The sequence below is a fragment of the Octopus bimaculoides genome, chromosome 26 (assembly GCF_046866305.1).
Source record: "Octopus bimaculoides isolate indiv1 chromosome 26, ASM4686630v1, whole genome shotgun sequence".
NCBI classification, from domain to species: Eukaryota; Metazoa; Mollusca; class Cephalopoda; order Octopoda; family Octopodidae; genus Octopus; species Octopus bimaculoides.
The window spans coordinates 29,435,616-29,458,749 of NC_142953.1; the positions used below are offsets into that span (position 1 = coordinate 29,435,616).

The following is a 23,134-nucleotide window of genomic DNA, read 5'->3' on the forward strand; positions in this document are numbered from 1 at the left end:
TTATATTGATTTTTTTTTTTATATATAGAAATATATTCTGTAATTATTTATTAATTTTATATATATCAATATCTATCCATCTACATTTCCATGCACATGTGTATATGTGTATGTAAGTTTGTGTGTGTACATATATATATATATATATATATAATATGAGAAAAAGAAAAAGATTGCAACAATTAAGAACAGCAGATGATAGAGCTAAATAAAGAATTGTTATACAATGGAGGGTTGTGTGTGTGTGTGTGTGTGTGTCTACCCAAACACATACAGTTAATGTGGAGTCAAACTCGTCTGGATGAGAAGAAATATTTCATTAGTGAACAACTCAGAAGGAACCCGGTAATCAAGTCAATGAAACCTTCTTCATAATTATTATCTTACATTAATTATTAATATTAATTAGATTGTACTTAAACTCTAATGAGTTCACTAAAACAGGAACTTAGCTAGCTGGCATATTAAAATACATTTAAGTAGATATTAATGGACTGGGCCCCAACACAAGTGTGTTTCTGGCTGGAACAGACAGACAGGATCTTAAAATATTCAGTAAGCTTCATCAGAGCACGCAACACAAGCTAAAAATGGTGTATAGGGGCAGGTGTGGCTGGGTGGTAAGAAGATTTCAGGTTTCAGGTTCAGTCTCACTGCATGGCAACTTTTTCTACTGTAGCCTCGGGCCAACCAAAGCCTTGTGAGTGGAGTTGGCAGATGGATACTGAAAGAAGCCCGTAGTATATATAATATGGTAACAAACAAAGGAAAAAATTCCTTCAAAGGGGTGTGTAAAACATCCGATTCACTGCTACGTCAGTTAAATACCACATAATATGGGTATGATGCAAATTACAAACAATGAATTTAGAGAGATACAAATGACAATCCAATAATTTATTTATATTATAACATAACATAATATACTATGAATATAGTATAATATAATATAAACAGTTATCTAAAAAAGCAAAATAGCTAACGGTTTGTTTTGACTTATATACATTTTTTAAAATGTATATAAGTCGAAACAAATTGTCGGCTTATTTGGTTCTTTAATAATTGTTTGTTATGATATAAATATATTATTGGATTGTCATTTGTATCTCTCTATTTAATTTATTGTTTATGTATATATATATATATATAACTGAAGAGATGGCGGCGTGGGTTCCCACCCTGGCATCCAAAACTCGGAGTTTTATCATGGCTACCGAATAATTCTCTCATATTTTTACAGATATATATATGACTAGATCTATGAACTAAAATTTATATCATAAAAACAAAAGTCATTCTTTTTCTTTTTCTAAATATACCCAACTGTACTGGGGATCTCACACATTTTCCAATGTAGGTGTGTGCGTGTTTGTCTCCCACCACTGCTTGACAACCGATGTTGGTGTGTTTATGTCCCCATTAGCAGATTGGCAAAAGCGATAGATAAGGCTTAGAAAAAAGAAACAAGAAAAATGTACCGGGGTTGATTGATTCACCAAAAAAATCCCAGAAGGCAGTGCTCCAGCATGGCCAGAACCTAAAGACTCAAACAAATAAAAGGCAGAAAGATAAGGCTATACAGGAAGCAAGAGAACCGAGTGGAATGCTTTTACTCTGTTGCAGTCAGTTTGAATTGGAAACGGTTTCACAGAAAGAAATTCTGTGTTTGTGAAAAAAACTTGGCAGCGAAACAATTTAAGGTGAACTTAGGCAATGAGGATGATAAAAATTAATTCTGAAATATAATTTCATGAGATAACAAGTATTTCATCTGTAAAGGACTTAGAAATAACTTGATGAACAAGGCCATAAGTATTATGGAGTTCACTGTATTGATGTGTTATAAATATCTTGTACTTTAGATCCATTTAGCACTCTGAAATAGGAATTTAATACATTAAATGATTTCATTTATTTTATTCGCTACATATATATAAAGGCGCAGGTGTGGCTGTGTGGTAAGAAGTTTCCTTCTCAACCACATGGTTCCATGTTCAGTCCCACTGCATGGCACTTTGGGCAAGTGTCTTCTACTATAGCCTCGGGCCGACCAAAGCCTTGTGAGTGGATTTGGTAGACGGAAACTGAAAGAATCCTGTTGTGTATATATATATATGTGGGTGTGTGTATGTGTTTGTCCCCTTCCCACCATCTCTTGACAACCGATGGTGGTGTGTTTACATCCCCGTAACTTAGTGGTTTGGCAAAAGAGACCGATAGAATAAGTACTAGGCTTACAAAGAATAAGTCCTGGTGGTCCAACCTGGCCACAGTCAAATGACTGAAACAAGTAAAAAGAATATATATATACACACACACATGAATAGACTCAATGGGCTTCTTTCTGTTTCCATCTATGAAATCCACTCAGAAAGCTTTGGTTGGCCAAGAATTGTAGTTGAGATTTGCCAGAGATGCTCACACGATGGGGCTGAAACTGAAACCATGTATGTATATATATATATATATATATATATTTATGCATACATAGACATATATATAACACAGTCACTAAATGATGATGATATATACACCCCCCCCCCATCATTATTTAGTGTGTGTATTCTGTGTTGCCATGGATTGAATTGTTTGACAGGTTTGAGGCTTACTTAGAGTGCCATTGCCTGTTTTTGGCATGATGTCTATCATTGGATGTCCTCCCTCCTGCCATGCGACACTGACATCACTAAGCTCACTCTGAAGTACACAGTGGGGCTGCAGTAGAGAGCTTTGGGCTAGGAGCTGAAGGGTTTAAAGTTGATCATTGTTAAAGAGAAGATGGAAGTAACTGAAGTGGAGCTGGAAAGAGATAAAACATGTCTTGATGGTGTCTTAAGTAGAAATGTGAATCTCGATGATGAAATTACAAATAGTCCTCAGAATTCTTCACTTAAATATCCATTTTCAAAACAGGCTGTTTGTGTATATAATTGCATGACTCTGAAACATCGACATTATGCTTCAAACACGTTAAAGTTGGAGTGTTATCAAGAAAAGCATGTAGTACGCTATCTGTACTACATACCACATACAGTGCTGCTTGATATGTAGACCAAAATGCACTGCTCTGCCTCTAATATACACCTATCCCAGAAACAGATGGAAAGTTTTACTTGCACTTCCCTTACCGACACTTGAGAGTTTTTCATGAGTAATCACATGGGTTTTACTTACCTGTCTTGGCTAAAGGAACTTTAGGGACCACTTCTCAAATTCTCTTCTATTTCTTCCTACAATAAACTTATCTACCTTTGGAAATTTTACCCTCCACCTCTTCTTGGTCTCCCACTATATATACATATATATTTTTATATATCTTTGTTCTATCTTCCATGTTATAAATTAATCTGATACCTTATAACTGCCTGTTAGTGTTTTATTCTATTATATATATATATATATATATATATATATACATCGTCATTTAACGTCCATTTTCCATGCTGGCATGAGTTGGATGATTTGATAGGAGCTGGCAAACCTGTGGGCTGTGCCTGGCTTGAATTGTCTACTTTGGTAGGGTTTCTATGGCTGGGGATATCTTTCCTGATGCCAACCACTTTACAGAGTATACTGGGTGTTTTCTGTTTGGTACCAGCACGTGTGTGTGTGTGTGTGTATATATATATATATATCTATATATATATATATATATATATATACTCAAACACATATATACAGATAAATAGAAAGATAGATAGGTAGGTAGATAGATGCATGTTACAGTTCTATATTTAAGAGATGAGGAATTATTTACATTATTTACATTTGACAGATATTTGTCCTCATTTTGTTTGTTGTTAACACAACGTTTCGGCTGATATACCCTCCAGCCTTCATCAGGTGTCTTGGGGAAATTTTGAACCTGGGTTCTCATTCCTAAGGTATTTTTCAATGTTATTATTATTATTGTTGTTGTTGTTGTTGTTATTGTTCAGGTCACTAACAATAATAATAATAATAATAACATTGAAAAATACCTTAGGAATGGGAACCCAGGTTCGAAATTCCCCCAAGACACCTGATGAAGGCTGGAGGGTCTATCAGCCGAAACGTTGTGTTAACAACAAACAAGATGAGGACAGAGATCCATCGAATGTAAATAAGATAGATGCATGTATTTACCATCTCTATGTACCAAATTTACTCAGTAGGCATGGGTCAGCCTTGGGCTATAACTGAAGACATTTACCTGAGGTGACCAATGGTGGAACTGAACCTGAATCCACATGGCTGCAAAGTCAGCTTCTTAACCACCCAGCCGTTCCCCCCCCCCCCCTTGTATCTGCCCAGGCCTGTCACACACACACCCACTGCATCATACAGTCTCTGGCTTAGAATTATGTTAAGGTTACACGTGTCTGTGGAATGGTGTGGCACTTTGCACGCAAACTCTCACGAAGAAGGTCGTTCACTTGATTGAAAAAACTGGCCGCTCGCGTGGTTCACAGCACGAGAGGTCATTGTCATGCCTGTACGTGTATGTTCGTATATGCGTGTCTAAATACAATCCCTGTGTGTGTGTGTGTGTGTGTGTGTGTGTGTGTGTGTACATTTATGCATGTATATAGGTCATGTGTGTATATATATATATATATATATTTGTGTGTGTGTGTGTGTGTGTGTATATATATGATATATATGTGAGAGAGATTCATATACATGTGTACATTTATATGTGTGTGTGTATATATATATATATATCTATATATATATATATAATCTGACATGACAGAGATATAATAAATATATATTTGACATGGTGTAATTTTGTTTGGGGTGGAGGTGTGTTAAGGAGTGTTGTATCAGGCAGTACTTAATAATAATAATAATAATAATAATAATAATAAATAAACAAACAATGTTATTGTTATTGCTGCTGCAGGTAATGAGGAGGAGGAGGATGGTCGGTCGGTGGATGGTCTGAAACATGTTGGAGTATCAGTCGGTGGTGGTCGAGTGGTGGTGGTTGTGGTGGTGGTGCTCCTTCAAACCAGCTTTAATCGTCAATGTGTTTAATTGCCTGTGTTTGTTTAACAAACAGGTTTAAACTTACAACAAGAGATAATCCTTCTCCTACATCAAGATTATCGTTGATTTCACTCTTAATCTCCCACTTTTTTAGTTGTTGTTTTTTTTTTGTTCTTTTTGGTGTCGGGGGGGGGGGGGTTTCGTTTTCTTTTACTCTTGTCTTTTTTTATTTTATTGTATTTTCTCTTTCTCTCTCCTCTCCTCTATGTCACTGTGTCACTCTCTTTTTCTCTATCTGTCTTTCCCTCTCACTCTCTCTCCTCCCTTTGCCCTGTCTGTCTCCTTTCCGCAATTCAGTTTTCTCTTTCTCACTCTCTCTCTCTTTCTCACTCTCTCTCTCTTTCTCTCTCTCTCTCTCTCATCATATCGTACTCTTCTCCCTCTCAGTCTGTCTTTCTCTCTCTCTCACTCCTTTCCCTTTTCCCTCTCTCTCGCTATCTCTCACACCATTTCACCCTCTACATTCTCTCCCTCCCTCCCTCTCTCCCTCCTTCTCTCTCTCTCTCTCTCTCCTTCTCTCCCACTTAATCGCCTCTCTACTAATCTGCATGGCCACCACCTCTCCTCTCCTCACTACCCCTCACCTCACCCCCCAACCCTCATGGTTAAAGCTCAGACATCTGACACGGCTCCCCCACCCCCCACCCACCCACCCTCTCCCTCTCTGTACTATTGCTTTAATTTTGGGCTCACGCCTACACTTAGATCTATTACATTATTATCCCATCATCATCATCATCATTATTATCAGAGAGGGTGGTGAAACTTTTATCCCCGAACCTCCCTCTCCCTCTCTCTTTCTCTCTCTCTCTCCTTCTCTCTCTCTCTCTCTCTCTCTCCCTCTAGTGTCAGCTTGTGTCATATATACACTCTAAGCATCGCGGCGTGTTGCGTGTTTCGGAGTGTTTTCCCTTTTCATTTTCTATTTAGAGATATTTTAAGCCAAAAAAACAAGAAATTAGCACAAACGAAAACAGCAATAAAACAAACAAATCACACAAAGAACAACAAAAACAACTATAACAACAACAATTATTGAGAAATTATGAGATTATTATTATTATTACAGTAATTATTACAGTTCATCGTTGTTGTCATCATTGTTGCCGTCATCGTCGTCTCTGACGTTCACGTTTTTATCTTCTCCAGTCTTCTTCATTCATTCTTTGGATCTGCTGCTCACGTGAGATTCCAGAATTTGGCAAATTTTTGATAAGCGACATTTGACTACCATTCGAGGTTTCAAAACGTTGTCCCAATTTAAGAAATATTCCCAGACAATTGAATGGTAATTGAAAGAAACACCAAACGACTTCGTTCATAGGAATTCTGTGAAAATACAAAACAAGGGGGGTAAAAAAAAAACAACCAAAAAAACAAACAAAAGAGCAAAACAAACAAAAAAAAGAAATTCAATTGGATGTTATTATTATTATTGTTATTATTAGTATTAATTGTAATATTATTATTATTAATAATATTCGACAAACAAATATATTATCTTCTGCAGTCTTGGCTCTTCTGACAACAACAACAACAACAGCAACAACAATCTTGGAACAATTCTGGATCTACTACCGAGTTTTTATCGGCCCCATATGGAGCATTTCTATGGCTGCTTGATTTGCCAGAAATAACAACCAAATTTCCTCTCCCTTTCTCTCTTTTTTTCTGTCTGTCTGTCTGTTTCTCTCTTTTAACATTACATCTTGTTTGTCCTTTTCCTCTTCGATTATAGTTTGAACTCTAGATAGCTCTCTGTTTATTTCATCAGGAGTAAGGCCCCCCCCCCCCTACTTTAAAAAATCCCATTTTCAACAGAAAAAATATTTTTACATTTGCTGATATCGTTGTTCTCCTCTCCATTCACAGACATCTCTTACTCACACACACACGTATACTCATAATTACACACAAATACATATGCTAAGAAATTATATATATACATACACACACATATATATATATATGTACAGAATATCTGATATCTGTTGAAAATTTTAGGATCATTTTCAAAAAACACAAAAACAAACATAATACTACCAAGTTCCCTGAAGTGTCAAAGGGTTCATTGAGTTACCGGCGGACCTTGTTTACACAACTGGAAATCACTTTTGGATTCTGTCCCCACCCCAAAATCTGTCTTTACACACACATACACCAACACGTACAAACATAACAGATACACACACATACACACATTGATATATGCATACATATATACATGCACATTAATATATATATACACCATACAAATATACAGGCAACCTGGTGTAGATAAGCAAAAAAAGAAACATATACACATATGTTCAACATATATATATATATACATATATACACTCAAACATGTGTGTGTATACATATTTGAAGGGTAGAGTTTGTTCACCTTTTTAAAGTTCACCTGGCACTGTTTATAAGGTTGGCAAGTTCTTGCTAGCATATTTTTTTAAGTCTGCTATTGGTTAACCTGCTTTTCTAAAAGGAACTGGGGGCTGGTTGGGGATGTGATGGAAGTTTGAGCGGCAACGACTAACAGATATTGCCACAGACGAACATGTACACACACACACACACATACACACTATATACTCCTATATACTCAGATAAACAGGCAAGCAGGTGTAGATAGGAGAAAGAGAAAACAGACGTGTGTGTGTGTGTGTATATATATATATATATATATATATGTTGTACTTGGGGATGGTCATATTGCCAGTTTAGCCAATATATATATATATATATATATATAAACATCCAACTGTATTCATTTAGTCATGCAGGTACTAACTTTATTCTGCCTCTCCACCATTAAGGAGGGAGAGTGAGAGGCAAAAAACCTCAAGTTACATAGACTGTGGTGGTGGTCATTATATATATATATATATATATATATATATATATATATATATATGTGTGTGTATGTGTGTTTGAAAATACTGTACAAGCCTGTCTGACCATCATTTTTTCAGCGGCATGAAACTAAAAGTAGCTCACATTTAAATCTTGTGTATGTTAAATTACACACACGCATATATATATATATATATATATATATATATATATATATATATATATATATGCAAATATAACTCCCACTGATAAAACTTCTTTTGTTGATCTGAGCAATAACAGAACAATATATTCTCTCTCTCTCTCTCTCATATATATATATATATATATATATATATATATATATATATACACACACACACACATATACATACATACACTCCAATATTATTGTTAAACACTTTGCTTTGTTTCAAATTTGTGATGTAAACCTGAGCTCTTTGAATTCCTCATTGTGGATATTAATTAACTAAATTGTTAATTATTTATAAATAAAGAGACATTTATATCGTAATTCTCTATCAATTAATTCAATTCAACAAAATACAAGAATTCATCTTGTTTCAATACATTTTACCAAATATAGAACTCAATCTTGAAAGATTATCTGCAGATTTTGAAATTCTCAATTTAGATTCCTTTATAATTTTATTTATTTGCTTTTGGCTTTCTTCTTGGATACCATTTATTCTTACACCATTTATTCTTGATATCCTTGTTGCTGTGGGGTGTTGATTTAGCTAAATAGAACTGTCTTTGATTTCTGTGGAACTACTGGAACAAACAAGATTCTCTGTTGGATCTAACACACTCATACACCCACATGCCCTTCGTTTTTTTACATTTGCCTTAATTCTCCCCTTTTCCCGATCCATATATCGTTTACATCCACCCCACCACTTCCTTGTTGGTCTCACTGCACATGACACTCATCCAACTTTCTTTTGAAAGAACACACAGATAAGTGCTTTCTTCATAACTTGCTGATAGTATTTCAAATTCCATATTTACATATAAGATTCCAAAATATATTCAACGGAAAACAAGCTTGGGTTACCAGCTGAGTGACCTGAAATGTAAAACTCGGAGTACCAGAATTTGGAGAAGCGTTTTAAGTTATATTATCTCAATGAATACTCTACATTTATGTAATGTAATTTATTACTTCACAGTAAACCAGTAGAAATTTATTTACATATATATATATATATATATATATATAGTCAATTCAAATAAGCGAAAAATAAAATTAACAGTAACAGAAAAGAGAGATTTTGATGTTTCGAGCATAGCTCTTTGTTAGAAAGGGAAAAGTTCAAAGAAAGAAAAAAATTGCCAACAGCACGAGTAATTTCATTGCTGAAGTCAACAATATATACACGTATATGTATGTATAATATAATCTAAAAGGATTTATCAATGAACATAAATAAATATCACACAGTTTGTTTATTTGAAACAGAAGAGGCTTCATTCTGTTTCTACTATGAGTTTTACCTGTACCTATTGTCCAGTATGGATTGTTAAATACACAGGTATGCTATTCCTGATTCTACCTTGGTGCTTTGGTTATTAAAACACCTTGATTCTGTTGGATCCTGAAAATAATTAGAAGAATATTTTATATATATATACATATGTATATACACTAGCTACAAAACCTATGTCCCCTGGATCTTACCTCCTCCATTCCCTAAATTTGCATTTTTTAATCACATACACAGCAACTCCAGTTGCTAACCAGGAACTATGAAATAGCTTTTTTTTCAGCTGATTGAACTTCAATATTGGAAAAATTTACAACCTTCCATGTCAGTAAACCACTCTTGTTCCTGAAAGTTGTCTTATACTTTCTACGGACTGACAGAAGCTTACCAACTTCCTACACTTGGATCTCACTTTAACATATAATTATATATTAATTTTTCTATATGTGATAGTGGATTTTCATCGATGAGTTCTTGAAAATTGGTTATTTTCCCTAAAACTATATATATTTTATATATACTTTATCTATAAGGCTCAATTTAATTTTAATTTTTTATAAATTTATTTTAATTGAGTTTTTTACCTGTAATTTTGGATTTTGTCCCTAATAATATTATTATATATATATATATATATATATATATATATATATATATATATTCACTCACACATACACTTGCAGTGGTGATATTTGTTTTCTACAAACAGATTCTTGAACAGAATTACCACCAAAAATATCACAATCTGATGTTTAGGAGTGATTGAGAGTACCTCAGGATCAATCTCTGAGCTCTCCAATTCTATATCAAAATTTGAGGAATTCCTTTGAATCTCTTTCACATTCAATCACTCTTGTTTCTTCCTGAGAGTTTAACCAAACTGCCTGCCTGATGTTTGAGGTGTTTTTCCAGATTGCTCGACTTTGGCAAGTAAATATGCACTGACCAGCGGCACATTGCATTGCACCGACAACCACCACTCTCTGGTCAAGTTATTGATTGACCAACAACGCTTGGAACATAATACTGTCCTCAGGCCCTGTTGGATCTTGTCAAACTAACTATCCAACCCATGCCAGCATGGAGCAGAGATTAAATGATGATGATGGTGAATGATAATGAATGATGGTGAATGACAATGTGTAATATTGGTGCACTGTCTCTCACATGTATTTGTTTTATATGATAATGAGTGATGATGAATGACGGTGGATGACAATGTGTTATACTGGTGCACTCTCATATGCACACATGTATGCTTTGTATGACGAGTGATGGTGAATGATGGTGAATGATATTGGTGCACTGTCTTTCACATGCACACACATGTATTTGTTTTATATGTTAGGAAATGACAATGTGCAATACTGTATACTTAGTGTGTGCATGTCCTGGTTTTGAGAACAAGTAGAAGATTCATGCATGCTGCGAAGTGGACGAATGAATTGGCAGAGCACTTGGAAGGGCATTTGGATGTAAAAGACTCTTTCAAAAACGGTCCACTTGACCCATGCCAGGTTAAAAAGGTGAACGTGCATGATAATGATAATGAGGTGTGTATTATATATATACAGAGAGAGAGAGAAGTAAGAAGAAATATAGATGTATATATGTGTATGTATGTATAATTCGGAGTACCTCTTCAAATTTGCCAAAGGTACTCTAGGCTTTTGCAATACTGTTGTATTACGAACGAATAGGTTTACATGTACATCTTTGTGCAATATATAAATATATGTATAAATACATATATATGTAAATATATATGTGTAAATATGTATATATGTAAATATATAAATATATGTATAAATACGTATATATGTAAATATAACTTATAGATATATATATGTAGAAATACACACACACACACACATACATATATTGATATGTCCATTTTCCATGCTGATATCTATCCATCTACTTTATACATATCTTATATATCCATATAAATATCATATATATATATATATATATATATGTGTATATGTATGTATGTATGTATGTATGCGTATCTGACATGTACCGTGTACCACATGACATTCCATCCATCAGATGTCAACCAGATATCATCCATCAAAACAACTTCATCACCTTCCTACAACAACAACAGCAACAACAACAACATCATAGATGTTTTTAGATGTTATCAACACCATCAGCGATCGACTGACCAGGTTATATTGACCCACACCGTTACAGTATGTTTGCGCTGCCCCACCCCACCCCGCACCCACCTCTGCCTCGTTTTATCCATGCAGCATCCACACTGCAGCCATGTGCGTCTTCATCCGTTCCGACCATGCAGCGATGATTTTATTATTTTGTTTTATTGCTCTGATTGCGAGAGTTCTTGCCTCTTGGCATTTGGTCTCTCTCTCTCTTTCTCTCTCTCACACACGTCTCTCCCTCACTTTCTCTTTGTCTCTTAACATCTCTCTCTCTCTCTCTCTCTCTCTCACATGTATCTCTATTTCTCCTGCTCTGTTTTGTATGTTTTTCTGTCTTACATGTCTCACTCTCTCTCTCTCTCCAACTCACTTTTACATCTCTATTTTTCTTTTACATACCTCTCTCTTTCTCTCATGTCTATCTCTCTTACATGTCCCCTCTCTCTCTCTGTCCCTCTCTTACTGTCTCGTATATCTCCCTCTGTCTCTCTTGCACTCTCGCATGCCTTTCTCACTGTCTGTCTCTCATCTCTCTCTCTCTCTCTCTCTCTCACTCTGCTATGTAGCCATGATGAAGAATTTCCTTCTTCACATTCTAATTTTCCAATCAATGCTCTCTCCTATGCTTGTTTATCATTGAGAATATACAAAATGTGTGTGTATATATATGTGTATATATATATATGTGTGTGTGTGTGTTTGTATGTATGCATGTATGTGTGGGTGGTGGGGTGTATACAGTGACCGCTATCATAATGTGATTAATCAGCCTAAGAAAGTGTGTCTGTGTGAATATATTGATTTTCCTAGAATGGATTTTCGTATATGCATGTGTGTGTATATATATATATATATATACATACACACATTTTGTGTATATGAGTATATACGGGGCATTTTAATATGAATGAGTATACATATTGGTGTATGTATGATGATATGCATTGTGTGTGTATGTGTTTGTAGAAACACACATACACACACATGCACATGTGTACTTAAAAATGCGTGTGTATATATATGTGTGTGTGTGTGTGTGTATGTATATATATGTGTGTGTATATATATATGTGTGTGTGTGTGTGTGTGTGTGTGCATATATATATATGTGTATGTGTGTGTATATATGAATGTTTGTTTTTGAGTTGTCATAAAACAATATTATATTAAAGTGAAGAATTACTCAATACTCTCAGTAGAGTTCATGTTTATTTTATTTTTACAAGAAAAGTGTTATCAGTGACTTCGAAGTTTTGGCCTGCTACCTTTCATCAAACTGTCAATCAATCAATATATATATATATATAATGGCAGCCATTGACTATTTCTATGTAAAAAAGATTTTCAACCTGATATTTTACATGCTCTTATTTATAGCTTGAAAATCCAGTTTGGTAAAAGAATATATTTATATATATGTATATATGACGGACTCTCCCATCGTTAGATGATGTATGAAGGTTCGACAATTTCTTACCGAATAACCACACAGATAATTTGTTTTATAATGATCAAATGTTTGTGCAGACATAAGCTTACTCCCGCCATCAAATTGACATTACCTGTACAGGTGCAATGGCTGCCACATGTCAGATGATGAAATGATTGCAGATCAACGTGAAATGAAGTGCTTTGCTCACGAACACAACACAGTGCCTGGTCTGGGAATTGAAACCAAACACACACACACTCACATATATGTACTTTTACTTGTGTCAGTCATTTGACTGTGGCTATATTGGAGCACCGACTTAAAGGGTTTTAGTCAAAGAAATCGACCCCAGGAATTATTCTTTGTAAGCCTTGTTACTTATTCCATCGGTCACTTTTGCCGAAGCGCTAAGTTATGAGGTCATAAACACACCACCATGTGTTGTCAAGCGATAGTGGAGTGACAGACACAAAGACACAGATATCTATATATATATATATATATATATATATACACCCATGGAAGAGGTAGACTTGGGCTGAGGTGGTGAGGCAAGACCTTCGAACATTGGGCCTCATCGAGGCGATGACTACTGACCGAGACCTTTGGAAATGTGCTGTGCGTGAGAAGACCCGGCAAGCCAAGTGAGATCGTTGCCAGTGCCCCTGGACTGGCTCTTGTGCGGGTGGCACATAAGATGCACCATTTTGAGCGTGGCCGTTGCCAGTACCACCTGACTGGCCTTCGTAGGATTTTCGAGCGAGATCGTTGCCAGTGCCCCTGGACTGGCTCTTGTGCAGGTGACACGTAAAAGCAACAACTACACTCTCTGAGTGGTTGGCGTTAGGAAGGGCATCCAGCTGTAGAAACTCTGCCAAATTAGATTGGAGCCTGGTGTTGCCATCTGGTTTCACCAGTCCTCAGTCAAATCGTCCAACCCATGCTAGCATGGGAAGCGGACGTTAAACGATGATGATGATGATGATGATGATGATGATATTATATATATATATATATATATATATATATATATTCCGTCTACCAAATCCACTCACAAGGCTTTGGTTGACCTGAGGACTCTAGTAGAAGACTCCTGCTCAAGGTGCCATGCAGTAGAACTAAAACCAGAACCATGTGGTTGGGAAGCAAGCATCTTTCCACATAGTCAAGCCATCATCATCATCATTTAGTGTCTGTTTTCCATGCTGGTTTGGGTTAGATGGTTTAACTTGACTGGTAAACTGGAGAGTTGTACCGGGTCCCAGTCTGGTTTGGCTTGGTTTCTACAATTAGAATAACCTTAATGCCAACCACTCCAAGAGTGTAGTGGGTGCCTTTTGCATGTCACTGGCACAAGTGCCATTTATATGTCACCAACGCTGGCCATGACTACGATCTCACTTAGTTTGATGCGTCTTCTCAAGCATAGGAAATCACCAAAAGTCTCAGTCACTTGTCATCCAACGACCATGCTTCATCACCTTGTCCCATGTGATATGTTTGTATATATGTGTGTATAGATTGTTTGAAGTAGCCTACAGATTTTATATATTAACCCTTTAGCATTTAAACTGACCTTTTCTGACCCTAGATTTTTTTTTACCTGTTTTATGTTCATTCAGACCGGAATTGGCCTCTCACACCTGCCTAACGATGTCATTCAAGACAAGAACAATCACATCATGAAATCTCAAAGCCATGAGATAATGCTTGCTTAATTCATGATTAATTATTTATTGAATGCTTTCATCTCATTTCAAAGAGAAACGAAATGAAAGAGCTAAATAAATAATTATCCAATCCAAAATTCTCTTTCTTTTTCTTTACACACATGTGACACGTAAAAGCACCCACTACACTCTCTGAGTGGTTGGCGTTAGGAAGGGCATCCAGCTGTAGAAACTCTGCCAAATCAGACTGGAGCCTGGTGTTGCCATCCGGTTTCACCAGTCCTCAGTCAAATCGTCCAACCCATGCTAGCATGGAAAGCGGACGTTAAACGATGATGATGATGATGATGATGATATATAAAATGCGTATATGCAAGAGAGAGAGGTATACAGCGTGTGTGATATTTGTATGTGTATCAGCAACTCTGCCCCTTACGTATGTGATCTATTGATGTCCTAACCTTGCTGATGTTAGGTTAAGCTCCTCATCACTCGGAACTCCAAAAATTAAAGTACCAGTCATGTATTGATGGATCAGCATAATCAGTGACCCCTACCTCCTGCCCACTTTCTAGAATAAGTACTAAGCTTAAGAAATAAGTCCTGGGGTTGATTTGTTCGATTAAAACCCTTCAAGGCGGTGCTCCAGTATGGCTGCAGTCAAAATGAGTGGAAGAAATAAAAGGAAAAAGGATTTCTATAACTCTTCCCATTTACTGCCTTTCCTCCTCCTCTGCCCTCTATGATTCTTTCTTTGTCAGTCTCTGTGTGTGTATAGCTTTCGTTTACTCATTGTCTGCCACTAAGCCTAGTATGTACACACACCCTGTTCCTCTTGTTAGCTCTCTCTATATCTTATACTCTCTCTCTTTCTCCCTTCTTCCTCTGCATAATAAAAAGTGTGACCAGTGAAATGAACTACTAACATTGATATCGACTTTTATTAGCAAACAGCTTGTTTATTATTACTATTATTATTTTCTTTTGTAGGCCATCATGATTGCTGGAAGTTACAATTCAAAATGCAAAAAGAATTTAGAAGCTTGTCCGGCAGGTAAGGCTGCTTCGCAATAAGAATCTCCTTGTTATTATTTTAAAATTTCTATTGCTAATGTTACCGTTATTATTATTATTATTATTATTATTATTATTTCATATATGCACAACAGATTAGAACATTGGGGGGGAAAGCATCCCCAACTTAAGGCTACAACAAGTAACCTTACATGCCAAGAACCTTCCTAAGTATCCTAGCTGTCCTTAATAGCACTGTTTTCTGGGGCTGCACTGAACTCGGTTTTATGTCTGTTTCCTCTATCCGTTTGTTCAAATCCTTCCGGATAGTTCCCAATGCCCCTTTTATTATTATTATTATTATTATTGAAGACATCTCTCAGTATTCAATATTGTGATGTTATTGGTTGAAGATATTGTGTCTACCATAAAACTATAAAACAAGCCTTCTGTAGTTTTTTTAACCTATTTTATCTTTTTATATATATCTGTCAGATGCCTGCCATGAGGCAGGAAAGTATACTAGTCCTTATATATTTAATACTCAATATTTCATATATTCAATCGTCGTCGTCGTCGTCGTCGTCGTTTAACGTCTGCTTTCCATGCTAGCATGGGTTGGACGATTTGACTGAGGACTGGTGAAACCAGATAGCTACACCAGGCTCCAATCTGATTTGGCAGAGTTTCTACAGCTGGATGCCCTTCCTAACGCCAACCACTCAGAGAGTGTAGTGGGTGCTTTTACGTGTCACCCGCACGAAGGCCAGTCAGGCGGTACTGGTAACGGCCACGCTCATCTCGCTCGAGAAACTTCATGTGTCACCCGCACAAGAGCCATCCCAGGGGCACTGGCAACGATCCCGCTCGAAAGATTTCATGTGTCACTCGCACATGAGCCAGTCCATGGGCACTGGCACGATCCCGCTCGAAAGATTTCATGTGTCGCCTGCACATGAGCCAGTCCAGGGGCACTGGCAACGATCCCGCTCGAAAGATTTCATGTGTCACTCGCACATGAGCCAGTCCATGGGCACTGGCACGATCCCGCTCGAAAGATTTCATGTGTCGCCCGCACATGAGCCAGTCCAGGGGCACTGGCAACGATCCTGCTCGAAAGATTTCATGTGTCGCCCGCACATGAGCCAGTTCAGGGGCACCGGCAACGATCTCGCTCGAAAAAACCTTGTGTCACCCGCACGAGAGCTGGCCCAGGGGCACCAGCATCGATCTCACTCGAAAACATTTCATGTGTCGCCCGCACATGAGCCAGTCCAGGGGCACCGGCAACAATCTCGCTCGAAAAACCTCATGTGTCACCCGCACAAGAGCCAGGACATTCAATACTTCATTTCATTGCACTATTCATATTATATATTCCATATTCTATATCCCACATTAATTTTATAAGAATATAGATAAAACATAAAAAAACAGAGCTGGAACTTTTTTAAATAATATATTCCTCTATACACGATCATACAAAACCCTTTTATATAATTTATTCATATATATATATATATATATATATATATATATATATATATATATATATATATATATACACTCTATTCCTTAACTCTAAGGATTTTCTAATCATTGTAAAATTCTCGGAAGGTTCGGTCTCCAATCAGGCCTTTCACGATACCCTTAGAGCCAGGAACTTCTCAGCAGCCCCTTGTATTTGCTGTACTCTTATGTGTCAGTAATGCGTGGGTTACTCCTTCAATGGCTGGTTGTGACATAAAAGCCATTGAAGGAGAGAGAGAGGGATAGGTATAGTAGGCATGTCAGTGTGGGAGCATATTAGAGACAAGGTAATCTGAGAATAAAGGGCAGTGAACTATGACATTTTGAAATTGTGAATGTACAAGTTGAGTCCACCTGTTGTCTAAAGGTTGAGGGACATCAGGTGGACTTGTGTGGCTGTCAAATTGTGTCCAAAAGACTGGAAGTGGTCCTAGCTATATAAACACACACACACACACATTTCAAAGGGCCAGCCTTGTCACACTCTGTGTCACACTGAATATCCCCGAGAACTATGTTAAGGGTACACGTGTCTGTGGAGTGCTCAGCTACTTGCACGTTAATTTCATGAGCAGGCTGTTCCATTGATCGTGAACCCTCGTCGTCGTAACCGACAGAGTGCCAACAAGATAGATATTGTATGTGTATGTACAGTAATTGAAAGTTGATGGTTCACTCTACTCCACTCACTCTACTCCACTCACTCTACTCCACTCACTCTACTCCACTCACTCACTCACTCTTAAATTTAATGAACACTATATTATTTTCCCGAGTAAATCTGATGTGTTGCTTGTAATAAATAAAACCTGTTTAGATAAGATGGATCTCATTGGAAGTAGCACTTTCTTGTGTGATTCTTGGGTTCTTTGATTTCTTGGTTTCTGGAAACACCAGTTGAAGTAAACCGGAGTGATGGCGGTGGCGCAGAGCGACGGCAGTGGAAGGGTTTGAAGAAGTCAATGTGGATTAGTGAGGAATTACATATATGAAGATTATCAGCTGTTTGCAGTTGGGATTAGTGAGTGTAATCTTCAGCTGCTTGTAGTATACTTGTGTATGTAATTATATGTGTAGGCATACATTCTTTTGTGTATGTGTGTGTGTGTGTGTGTGTGTGTGCATGCATATATATATATATGTATATATATACACACACACACACACACACACACACACACACACACACACACACATACATGTGTGCACATGTATATACAAATTCATATATGTTATATACAAACATGTACACAAACACATATCTATACACACTCCAATGTCAACCAGTTCTATGAGCTAATTCCGCTCCCCCCCCCCACCTCCACGAGGAAAAAAATTGGTAAATGCTTCTGCAGTTGTGTGTTTTTTTTATTTTTATCTTTATTTTTAGTTATTTCTTAATTTTCTCCCAATGAATGGAATATGACTGATGATGATGATGATGATGATGATGATGATGAAAGTGATGGTTGCAGTGGTGGCTGTTAAAGTAATGATGATGATGCTGATGATGATTTGGGGGGTAATTTTATATGCACCCCCCCACCCCCACCCCCACCACACTTTGAATGTATGCACGTATGCATTTGCATCCAAAGATGCATTTGCGCTCTTCCTTTCACTGTTTATCTCTTTTGATGTAAATGGATGTGTGTGTCTTTTATTCTTTTACTTGTTTCAGTCATTTGGCTGTGGCCATGCTGGAGCACCGCCTTGAACTGTTTTAATCAAACAAATCAACCCCAGAACTTATTCTTTTGAGTTAGTAGTTGTTCTGTTGAACTTTTTTTGCCAAACCTCTAAGTTACGGGGGATGTAAACACACCAACACTGGTTGCCAAGTAGTGATGGGGAGACACACACACACACACACACACACACACACACAATGGGTTTCTTTCAGTTTTTGTCTACCAAATCCACTCACAAGGCTTTGGTCAATCTGAGGCTATAGTAGAAGACACTTGCCCAAGGTGCCATGCAGTGGGACTGAACCCAGAACCATGTGGTTGGGAAGCAAGCTTCTTACCACACAGCCATGCCTGCGTCTATAAATAAATATATATATATACATCATGATACAAACAAAAAGGTAATATTTCAAACGCATTTCTGCTGTAATGTAGGTGCAGGTATGGGTGCGTGGTTAAGAAGTTTGCTTCCCAACCACATGGCTTTGGGTTCAATCTCACTGCACACCATCTTGGGGCTTGGGCAAATGTCTTCTACTGTAGCTGCAGGCTGGGTTGATACCTTGGGAGTAAATTTAGTTCATGGAAACTATGTGGAAATCTGATGTGTGTGTATATATAGATATGCCAGTGGCATATAAAAGGCACTGGCATTGACCATGGTGGTCAATGCCAGTGCCTCCTGACTGGCTCCCATACTGGTGGCACATGAAAGGTACCCACTACACTTTCGGAGTGGTTGGCGTTAGGAAAGGAATCCAGCTATATAAACCTTGCCAGATCAGGTTGGAGCTTGGTGCAGCCTATTGGTTTACCAGACCTCAGTCAAACCGTCCAACCCATGCCTGCATAGAAAGCAGATGTTAAACGATGATGATGATGATGTGTGTATGGCTTTGTGGTTAAGAAGCTTGCTTTGCAGCCATGTGGTTTTTGGTTCAATCCCACTTTGCAGCAGCTTGGAGAAGTTCCTTCTATTTTAGCCCCAAGCCTACCAATGTCTTGAGTGAATTTGGTAAATGGAAACTGTATGGAAGCACATTGAATATTATGTGTGCATGTGTCTTTGTGTTTGTTCCCCCCACCACCACCATCACCACTTGACAGTTGGTGATTACATCCCTGTAAATTAGCATTTCTGCAAAAGAAATATGGGACAAGTGGAATAAGTACGAAATATCAATGCCCCAGCATGACCGTGATCAAATAACTGAAGTAAGTAAAGGGTTAGAGAAAAAAGCCAATCCCATTGGCTGCAGTCGATGCCTACACCGCTTCCTGAAGATGAATCTGTGAAAGTCTAGAAATGTTGATGATGAATCTCAGTACTTTTAATGTTCCAAATAAATTGTAAAAACTCTTTTGAAACAATATAAAAAACAAAAGAAATAAAAAAAGGTTGTGATAAAAAAAATTAAAAAATGGAGATAAAACTGGAGCAAAGTCATATTTTCTATACAAGTTGAAAAGTAAAGCTGTTTTGTATATATATATATATATATATATATACACACACACACATACTCATATTTATATACAAGTATGTATTTGTGTAGCACACGTGTGAGTGTATATATATATTTATGTATGTGTATATATATATATGTATCTCTATATATATATGTGTTTATGTATATATATATATATATATATATATATATATATATATATTTATATATACCTATATATGTATATATAGATGTAGACATATACACACACACACACACCTATATACACCTATATATGTATGTATAAATGTATATAGGCATATACACTCACATATCTATATACACCTATATATGTATATATGGATGTATGTTGGCATATATACATATGTATATACACTCACACACATGCATACACAGATATCTCTATAAAATATTATGTCTGTATAGCTAACATGTATATATATATATATATATATATACACACACACACACATGTCTACATACATCTATATATAAATATATATATATATATATATATATATACATATATATCATACACAAATATGAGATAGATTTGATATTATCTTCAGAGTGAAATTGATATATTTTCAAAGAGATAGCTATCTACTGTCAATTTGTTTCAAGCCGGCACCATGCCAAATATAGGAATATTTCTGAGGGAGCAATAAACATGAGTGTACATACGTGTGCATGCGCGTGTGTGTGTGTGTGTGTGTGTGTGTGTGTGTGTGTGTGTGTGTGTGTGTGCATGCACGTGTGTGTGTGCATGCACGTGTGTTTGTGTTGTGCAAGAAGTGTTGCAGCCTGTGTAGGAGTGGTGCACATGCATTAAATTTAAAACCAAACTCCTTCCTTATCTCTCATCGTTCACAGGGAGAAGGGTTTACAAAACTGAGAAGGAAAACTATGTGCGTTTGCCCTGTGTGGCACCTTGGGGCAGCATCTCCTGTAGTGGCTCTGGGCCAATCAATGCCTTGAAAATGGATTTGGTTGTTGGTAGAAACTGTAAGAAGCCTTTGTGTGTCTGTGTGATATGGGACTGGGACTTGTGGCGATTTGCTGTACTTGAGAAGACAAGTCAAGCCAAATAAAATCACGGCTGTCCATACAAAGAAGCATGTCCTGGGCCCTTGTTGAATATGAACCCAGAAACGCTTAGTTAGAAACTAGGCAGTAATAAAGTACCCAGTTCCAAGTTCTATGTGGTTAATGTAATTGTAGGAGTTGGTGGAGATGTTGCCATTGTTGGCGGTTCTTTTAGTCTCATGGCATCATCCCTGACCCAGGAGATCTACTGTCTAATATATATATACACACACACCCATGCTTCTATCTTTTGTTTCATTTATTGGTCTGCGACCATGCTGCAGCACCACCTTGAAGGGTTTTAGCTGAACAAATTGATCCAATTACTTTTTGTTTTTTTGTTTTTAATGTCTGGTACTTATTCTATCAGTTTCTTTTGCTGAGCCACTAGGTTACAAGGCTGTAAACAAACCAACACTGGTTGTCAGGTGGACAGTATGAGTGACAACCATTTCTACACAAGCTTTTAAACAGTTTCTGCTTCCCATCTTCACTCACAAGGCTTTAGCCATCCTGAGGCTATTATACAAGACACCTTATCGAGGTGCCATGCATTGGGAATGAACCTGAAACCATATGGTCAGGAAGCAGGCTTTTTAACCACATAACCAAGCCTTTCCCTATGCAGCCATAACTAAATTTATATTTAGTGTCACTGCAACAAGTATCCACCTGGTGGCGAAATTATGAGGAATATTGGCAACTTGAAATTGTAATCTCGTGAAATACTTTCAGAATATTTGCCATTTGTCAGGATTTTTGTTTTTAACCAATTCTGTCCATGATGGTGGAATATAGCAACAGAAAGCTGTGAAAGCCGTGTCGAAATTCACTTTGTCTGTGCTGGTGCCACGTAAAAAGCATCCAGTTCACTTTGCTGGGTGGTTGGGGTTAGGAATGGTTTTCAGTCGTAAGAACTGTGCCAAAACAAACACAGAAGTCTGGTGCAGGCTCTCGCCTGGCCAACTCAATGCCGAAGCGTCCAACCCATCCGAGCGTCCAATGAATGAAACAAGTAAACGATAAAAGATCAACTCTGCAAGGACCCCTGAATAAGCTTTCAAGGTGTGGGGTCATGTGAGGAGAGTAAAAGATGAAGGTGGTAGTGGTAGTGGTAGTGGTGGTGGTAGCAGTAGTTGGGGGGGGTGATGGGTTAAATAGGAAGAAGTTATTAACAGATGCTTGTTTGTTGTTATCTTGCCAGGAACTTGCTCTTGAGTTAATCCCAAAACCCAGTTTTCAGTAAAGGTCACAAATATAACACTGATAAGAAATATCTAATTATATATATACCATAAATCCTCGAGTATAGTCCGCCCTTGAGTTAGGGGGTTGTACCTCTGAAAAACCCAAACCTTGTGTATAATACGCACCCCTTCTCTAACTTGAGTCAAGGAGGTCTATATAACGTCCTTGGTTTGTAAATGTATATACGGTAACGTCCTTTATTATTATTGTATATATAACATAATGCAAACGTGTAGCTTTTTTGTGCACTTTTCTACTCTAGGTACAAGGCCTGAAATTTTTTGGGAAAGGGGCCAGTCAATTAGATCAGGCCCAGTACGTAACTGGTACTTAATCTATCAACCCTGAAAGGATGAAAGGCAAAATTGACCTCGGCAGAATTTGAACTCAGAATGTAAAGACAGGAAATTCTGCTAAGCACCCGGCATGCTAACGATTCTTATTTCTTTATTACCCAC

At 37.2% G+C, this 23,134-nt stretch overlaps 1 protein-coding gene across 7 annotated transcripts in view; it reads left to right on the plus strand.

Annotated features, from left to right (window-relative positions):
• LOC106871338 (uncharacterized) overlaps nt 1-23,134 on the plus strand; it is a 377,312-nt gene that overhangs the window by 246,580 nt on the left and 107,598 nt on the right. For all 7 annotated transcript variants that reach the window (XM_052977038.2, XM_089342797.1, XM_089342798.1 and 4 more), the window contains one exon: nt 15,629-15,692. In XM_052977038.2, the coding sequence (XP_052832998.1) occupies nt 15,629-15,692 (64 nt within the window). The remainder of the gene's footprint in view (nt 1-15,628; nt 15,693-23,134) is intronic.